This window comes from Adiantum capillus-veneris, chromosome 1, assembly GCF_014529385.1.
Source record: "Adiantum capillus-veneris isolate H3 chromosome 1, ASM1452938v2, whole genome shotgun sequence".
Lineage (NCBI taxonomy): Eukaryota > Viridiplantae > Streptophyta > Polypodiopsida > Polypodiales > Pteridaceae > Adiantum > Adiantum capillus-veneris.
In genome coordinates this window covers 77,346,777-77,355,011 of record NC_140931.1, presented here as the reverse complement: position 1 = coordinate 77,355,011, position 8,235 = coordinate 77,346,777, and the positions used below count along the sequence as shown (strand labels likewise).

At 42.6% G+C, this 8,235-nt stretch overlaps 1 protein-coding gene across 1 annotated transcript; it reads left to right on the top strand.

Moving 5' to 3' along the window:
* The first annotated feature begins 304 nt into the window (after window positions 1–304).
* LOC147465010 (uncharacterized) lies at window positions 305–3,331 on the top strand. Its single transcript, XM_086510728.1, has 2 exons — window positions 305–572; window positions 2,104–3,331. The coding sequence occupies exons 1-2, from the start codon at window positions 527–529 to the stop codon at window positions 2,970–2,972; spliced, it is 915 nt and encodes a 304-aa protein (XP_086366854.1). The 5' UTR covers window positions 305–526; the 3' UTR covers window positions 2,973–3,331.
* The last annotated feature ends 4,904 nt before the right edge of the window (window positions 3,332–8,235 follow it).

Here is an 8,235-nt window from a genome sequence, read left to right as displayed (position 1 = left end):
AACATTACAATACACATGTTATTATAGTGTGCATACCATGCTTGAGGTGGCTTCCAATTGTCTGCCATATTTGGGTAAGGGTTAGCTTTTCTCTGGTTCAAAAGGCAATGTGGAACTATATGCCAAATAGCATCGCTTGAGTTGATCAGAGTGGTTATTTTATAATTTGGGCACCCACGTTTGAACATATAGAGGCATGAAACCAACCTCACTCTGCAACATGTAAAATGGATGATCGAACACACAACCTACAACGGGGAACTAAAAGATTTGTGAAAGGGAAAGGGACCTAGGAATGTCAGTATTGGGGGAAAAATCTTGAGAGGCGCTAGTTCTATCGGTTCTGTGCTCGTATTTGTGGGTGGGCACTGGGTCATAGCCTGCTTGCCGGCTGCTCTCTTAACATGCTGAAAAGCCTTCATTGTTGCTGGCGGTTATCCTGCTCTTTGTACTTTGGACGCCGCCTCATATGGCAATTTATGTGTCTTGAGCCCTGCCTCTTGGATTCTGGCTGGCTCTTCAGCAAATGGGTCGCTGCCGACGGTTCAAGAAAAGAAGCCCCCTGTGCAGAGGTATGCTTTCTTTGCATCCTTCATGTGAGAATTTGAGCTTTCCTCTTTAGTTTCTTTGCCTGCAGCCCCATTGATCGTGGCTTGATCGCGGTTTGCTCAACTATGATCGCTGTTTGCTTACCTTATTTTCTGTTTGGGAACGCTTGCATTCTTGTCTCGCAGGTTTCTTGCATTGTAATCCCCTGTTGCTTTCGATTGCTTGAAGCCATTGAAACCCAGGCATAGCAACATTGCATGATTGCTGCACAAAGGCACAAATTTGCAGACACATAACTAAAATGGGCTGCATTTATTTACTGCCTGTTTAATGCCTGCATGCATCTACATATGGCAGCCTCATGCATTTCTCTTTCATATATCATTGACCTTAGGCTTGTGGATTCGGAGACATATTAGGAGCATTACTGGTGCTTGCAAGACAATGAAGGTGTAGTATGTAGGACCGTTTAAAGGTATTCGAATGCGCTCCATTGAGGCCAAAAAAGATTTGGGGGCTGCCATTAAAGTGTCTTTACAGAAGTCCAATGTACTGCTGGACATGTCATCAGGAAAAGCCTCAGTTTCAGTTCTGTGGTGCAAATACACAGCTGGAAATTATTGCATGGGAGCATGCAACAATGTTTGGGTGAAGTGTGTCTCAGCTTACAATTGTGCTGCTTTTACATTCAAAAATGTTGATCAAAAGCAAGATGTTAAGAAAAAATCACGCCTAGAGTTTGAGAAAATTAGTGAAAAGAGCACATTTTTTTTAAAAAAAATCTGAAAATATCAGAAGAAGGAAGTGTGTATGGTTTCAAAAACAATGTTCTTGAATTGGCTAGCCCGTGTGATAAGTGTGGACATTGTTCGAATTTTGGTTAGCCTTAAGAAAAGAGGGACAAGTGCTTACTTCTGATGTTTAGGCAGTTAGCAAATTGAATAGAGTGCCTCATGGTTGGAAAGCAGCATGAGGCACTCTCTTTGATTTGCTAACAGTGTAAACCTTTATCTGACACAATATGCCAGTGGTTGCTTCCAGCTGCTGGTTTTAATTTTTGTTGCTGGCCAAATGTTGACATTGCTCACTGCTTGTGAATATAAAATTTTGATTCTCGATAACAGCAGAACATTGAATTGTTTGAGTTCTGAGTAGACCTGTCTGACCTTCTGAAGGTGTACCTTAGTTACTGAGTGGATACTTCAAGTTATATCATGGCTCATGCTGAAGTTTGTTTAAAATGCCTTTGGACAACCGCTGGATTGTACGGCACTCAAGCTTGATGTAGGGCTTTTTGTTTGATTGTGATTTGTTTCTGCTAGCCTGTATTTGCGGATGATCCTACCTCTTTATTTTGGTGTCTTGAAAGTTTTTCCATGTTCTTCTCTTCTCGTTTTTAGTACTTTCATCGGGTGCTCCATGCTCACGAGTGTGGTCTGCTCAATGTGCAAAGCTAAATGGGGTTGAGGTCCTTTATGGCTTTGGCTCTGGCTCTACACAATCTGGTTTGGTATTTGATGTGGTTTTCTTAAAGCTGTCTCTGCCCTTTTACAGGTAGAGTTTCATCTATTGAAAGAGCTCTGGATGCTGAGACTTTGAGAGAGACAATTGGGATGGCCCTATATGACCGAGTTATGCAGTGGAATGATTCTGGTGCTGCTGAAGCGTTACAGGTTGCTGAGCAGAGGAGAAAGGCCAAGGAGATCAAGAGGCCTTGCTGGGTGCCAAAGCTGAATGATGAGTTATATATTGGCACTGTGGACTGGAACACCAAAGAGTCCGGAGAAGCGTGCAGCATGCCAAAGTCTGCAGTTGCTTTTGCAGATGAGACATTTGGGGAACGTTGCAGTACACTTATGCCTTCGCTGCCAAGAGAATCCGAGCAAAGAAAGGAAAGCTGCCCTGCTTTAGGTCTGTATGATTCACCCATATCGGCCATTCGGGTATCAGGGTTTGTGGAATATGAACAAGCTGTTTTGGAAGGATCAATCGATACACCCTTGATGGTTGAGGCGGTGCTGGAGCACTGTGCTGATGGGCTACGTCTGCTTGTTGGTGGGTGGCCAGTAGAACCGAGTGGCTGGGATGAAGTGAATTCACAATGTGCAGATGGGCCGTGCATTGTGGAAGCGGTTCTAGAAGATTTTGGGGATGGGCAGCGGTTGTTGGTCGGTGGGTGGCCTATCCAGCCCAGTTGGGATGAACTTGACACAAATTGGTCTCAACTTGGATGGGATGGGCACTCGGTAAAAGTGCCAACATGTGCAAAAGAGCCGAAATGTTGGGATCCTCATATTGACAGATTTTCAAAAGGGCACATTAATTGTTTCTCAGGACAGCAGTTGGGATGGCAGGGTTCTTGGTACCCTGGCAATGCCAGTAATAGTTTGCATCAAAGGCCGCATTTCATGACGGCTTTCTGAGACGAAATCAGAATGCATGTCCCAGAAGGCATGTTACAAGAGCTGAAAATGTTTGGGACATCTTCCATTTTCTTCCAGAGTGTATTTAGAGAATTACATTGATTCCTTCCCCGGGTCGCAATATATCGACCTAACACGTAAATATTATATCGGTAGGATCCCATTTTTCTTGGTGTCTGTTTGTGTTAGGCACCGCCATCCTGGGCAAGCCCATCAAGTCTCATCGTAAGAGATCTTTTTGGTGTGTTAGATGTATATAGGCTTCTGCAGAACATGGTAATAGTTGTTACCCTTGTAAATTGCTGAATCCATTTTTTAAAAGCTTAGTGGAGAGATTTTGGTTGAGACTCTTATTTACAGATTGGAAGTTTTGTCGCACATTTGACATCCAAACTGTTTGATTGGTGCTTTTCTACACGGAGGAGTTGAACTGTCCATGATAACATATTCAATATGTTTTGCATGCGTGCGCATCCGCGGCATGTATGTGTGTGCTTGTGTTCACGTGACACAAAGACAATGGAAAGAAGTCAGTTATAAAGGGACAGAGATCTATAAGAGGGAGAATTAATTCTAGCCATTAATGAGTCATAGTTCCCACAAGAAGCTTTGATACAGAGGGGAAAGTGTCACTCTATGTAGGGAATGTGACCTAGGAACGATGGGCTATGAGTAAAACAGGGCTAACATTGTCATAGAAGAAAAATGAGAGCCTAAATACCCGAATCGTTCTTAAGTATCTTAACACCACCTCTTCATCATCGGTCCAGCATCAATGCACTGAAGAAGAGGATCCAAGCTACCTGGGCGAAGGAAGAGGCTGTAAAAGGTCGACAAGTTTTTCTGGTAGGACATCCTCCATGTTGATATGACCATTCCCAACATAATCTTGAACAAGGAGGTAGTGAACATTAATATGTTTGGTCCATTTACAATCAATAGGACTATGGTAAGAGCAATAGCACTCCCATTATTCCAGTAAGGTAAGGATAGGAGATGTTTATGTGGGACAGCAAGATGATCCAATAATTGCATAGGCACCAAAAAGTTCAACATGTTTCCTACACTCCATAGCACTACCTCAAAGCATCGACTTGTTCGGACGACTTACATCGGACAAGATATGCTGCTCCTCAAGTAGTTCTTAAACATAGTTTTTGTGACATGAAAAAACCCATAGAGAACTTTTATGCTTCGAAATCAAGGAAAGAGTGCTGAAAGCCAAGATCATTGATTGCAAATGTAGACATAGAAGACTTCAATTTGAGACTTTACTTGACAAACAAGGTCCTCGGTCCTGATTTAAGCTTGTCAGAGTGAGATCATTCACAAAGAACATAAGCATGCAAATATTTCCCACCACAAAAAGCACATTGAGGTTAATATCAACATGAAAATGCCCAAAGTGTACGTAGAGAGATAAATATATGTCTTATGATATCATGCCTTAGGTGTGTGTCTAAGGTTGTGTTCATACTGAACCGGCAGAAGAAACAAGCCTTCCTAAATGTGCCGGCGCCTAGTGTGAACAGTGTGGAGGAGAAAAAGCGAAAAAGTGAAGGGGGCCATCAACTCTTCGGGGGGGGGGGGGGGGTTGGGGGGTGTGGGAAGAAAAATGGAGGGCCTGGCGAAAGAGTGCCTCAACTCCAACCAATGAAATTTTGCCATGAAAGATCGACGCCCCTTTGCATTTTTCTTCTGCCGTCTAGTTTGAACCCCACCCTAAGGCCATGTAGTACCTTCTTCAACAAGTAGACATGTAATCAATGAAAAACCAAGGGTTTAGTCCACATACATTGTTTCCTTTAACTCCCAATTCACAAAAACATTTATGTGATAGAGAGACCATGGATAAGGGTTGATAAGTGTAATTGTAAAATGTGTAGTAGCACCTACACTTTTGTCCTATTTCATGTTCTTTGTTTGCGTAACCTTACACACCAAGCTGCTTGCTTAGAGCTGGGTCGCACTCTGTGCTAGTGGGAGGAGTGGGGGAAAAGGTTTTCCTATTGACAAAAAGTCCAGAATCTGCGCCACCAGAAACGAAACCCTGCTAAGCTTTTACTATTACCCCCAAAATCAAAGGTGCTAAACTATACTTACGGGAGCTGAGCTCTCTCCTTGTTTCGAGGAAGGTTTACCCCAATGAAAAGAGAACGTCATGCAGCGCAATCTTCTCGTCATCTATCCTCTCCTCATTTCCTATGTGCAGTGCGACTTGTGTACTTGAAAAACCACACTACCCCCATTACCACTGGGTGCGACTCCGCCCTTATAGGAATGATTTCCTTGTACTTTACACAAAACTTGTACTTAATTGCATTCTTGGCACAAGCTACGAAGTAAGATTTTCTCCTGTAAGAGATGCCTCTTCTATCATAGTCTCACAGAAATGGGCATTAGATATAGTGCAACTCCTTTGAAATGTGTCACCATAGCACTATCCACTTGTTGTGCTTAATGAGTGACTCTACATACAAAAGCTTGGTCATAAAGTAGCATATGAGAAACTCAAATATTTGAGTAAAGTGTGAGCTAAACATGGAGCTTCCTAAGGCTTTGCATGTTTAAAGAGGATAAAGAGTAGAAGAGCTAATTCACTGCCGATTCTCCTCCAAAGCCTTGCTCTTATTGCCCGCATACCTTGCTATTTTGTGTGTGTAAGAGTGTGGACACGCCACCAAATCAGCGCTGCCACAAGAAGATTTAGAAATTTTCTCATGTAGGAAAAGGGAGCCTTTTTCAGTGTTTTTCAAAAAATGCATAACATCATGAGCTTCTGCTAGGGAGGCACCACAGACCTAGCTAGGTACGATTGGGGGCAGGGGACCACCGGCCCCCCCATAGGGCCGGCGGTCCCCTGCCCCCAATCTACTTAGCTAGGTATGCCGTGCCTCCCTCACAAAAGCTCATGATGTTGAGGTAAGTCATAATGTGCGAATTATTATGAGAATCTTTCCAAAACTTCTTGTGTGCATGCCAGTCGACCTGCCGCATTTCCTTGCTATAAAGCTCGTTATGAGCTGCAGCCCCTCCTGCTCGATCACTGACACTCCAGCATTGCCTAAGGCCTTGATTCTTTTGCTCAAACTGAGCAGGTGCTGACTTTTAGGGAAATCTCCCACCCTCTATGCCTTGCTCCCTTTGTGAGGTGCTACCTTCAACTTCTGCCCGATTCTCCTCCAGCTCAATTATGTCAAGCTTTGATTGTTGTGCAGAGCCTCAAGCCCCCCCTTGAGTTGAATCTCCTGCTCTTTGAAATGCTCCGAGCTCCCAAGCTTTCGACTCAGCCGATTTCCTGCACTCAATGCCTTGTGGAGCCTATTAGATCTCCCCTGCTCAAACCCTGCAAACCCTGCAGAGCTCCAAGCTACATGTTTCTTGCTCTGATTCATCGAGAATCTCCAAGAGCCCCTCAATGGCTCCAGAGGGGCTGCGTACGCAGGTATGCATCGATCTCACCTGATCCGTGTCGGATTCGCCCCGAATCAACCCGATCCAGTGCCGCAAAGCGCCAAGCTCCGAGAGAATTGTCGCCAATCCGTAGCTCTAATACCACTTGTAAGTGCGCGTGTGCACTGTTGCGTGTGTGCGTGCACGATGCAGTGTATGCGGGGAAGGGGAGAAGAAGGAGACGGTGTGGGTGGTAGTGAGTGAGTTGCTCCTTATTCATAAGCATATAATGAATAAAGGGCATATACACATGGTGGGCGGGCGATCGCAGACATCAGATGTCTGGTCCCGAGCAGAAGGCGTAGTGCCTTTACCCTAATAGAATCTGACCTGGCGATTGGTACGTTGGTTTGTTGGTTCTATGTGCGAGGTGATGGAATGCATGCTCCCCCCTTAAGCTGCCTTATTTGTGTTCTTCTACGACGTGCGGTCATGCTAGCAATTGGTAGCGTTTGCCAGTTCTTCTTCGGCTTCCGTTTGCTGTGGACTCTAATGGGCATTGTTGTAGGTGGTGGCATAGCCTCTTCCGGTGGTGGCATCCCAGGCTTTTCGACTTGTCGACAATATATTTCCAGCTATGCTTATGTTTTGTGGGACTCTCGTAAAACCCTTGAACTCCTATGCTCTTTGTGTGATCATATTGTATATTGTTTTTGAAACCCTGGCTCAATCTATGTCAGCAGAGTAGGTCATGTAATTTATTTTCAAGTGTTTAATATAATCTCGCTCACTCACTTGAGTGAGTATTGCAAAAAAAAACAAGTGAAAGAATCACGGTGGCTTTCTAAAACAATTAGAATGTCATAAAATCATTAGGTTAAGTTTAAGTAGAATCAGTGTTCAAGAAAGGATTACCTCAGCTTACCCTTGAACCAGTTGAAAATGGAGACTAGCTAGTTGCAAACCATGATAAAGGAAAGAAAAATTGGTAAAATATGTGAGAAAATAGTTCAAAAATCTTGCAAATTTTAATTTTATGCTAGTATTTCCGGTTCACTTTGATGTGGGAGGAAACTCAACCGATGATCGCTTAAGAAAAGAGACTTTCCTTAATAATGACTAGAATTAAGTTCTAGAATTTACAAAAAGTCAAGTCATGTGAGGTTGTGAAATGAAATGTGAAATAAAACAAGTGAACGGGTCACGATGGCTTTTTAAAATAAAAAAGTGATAAAATCATTAGGTTGAGCTTAACTAGAATTATATAAGGTGACGTGGTCTTCGAAAATGTCTCTTTTATTAAGAAATCGAGTGTCCTCCTAGCAAAGAAGCAAACCAAAAATACTAGAAATTTTTTAAAAATTTGTAAGAGTTTTGAACTAAGTTTTGACATCATTGCACCGATTTTTCTTCTCTTTACCATGGTTTTCTCATATATAATAACAAGAACTCATTAACATATGTTATATATGTATATGTGTGTGTGTTCGTGTTTGTGGGGGCGGGGGGGGGGGGGGTTCCTGAAATTATGCAATGTGAAGCTTCACTTTATCATTCTAGAAGAATAAAATGCAAGAGAAATCAAGCCATGAAAGGTGAAATAAAAATATACATTTAATACTTTAAAATCAAAATAGCATTTAAGGTAAGTCTCAATCATCACCAAAAAACATTGAAAGTATGCTAACCAAACACATCTCTAAGGCTTCTTTTAGAAAGCCTAAAAAAACTCATTAATATATATATATATATATATATATGTGTGTGTATCCATAGGATTTACTAGAATTATAAAAGTGAGGTTTCACTTTAACATCTATACTTCTATTATGTGGCTTAAAATTTTTGAAGAAGGAGAAAGGCTCCACGT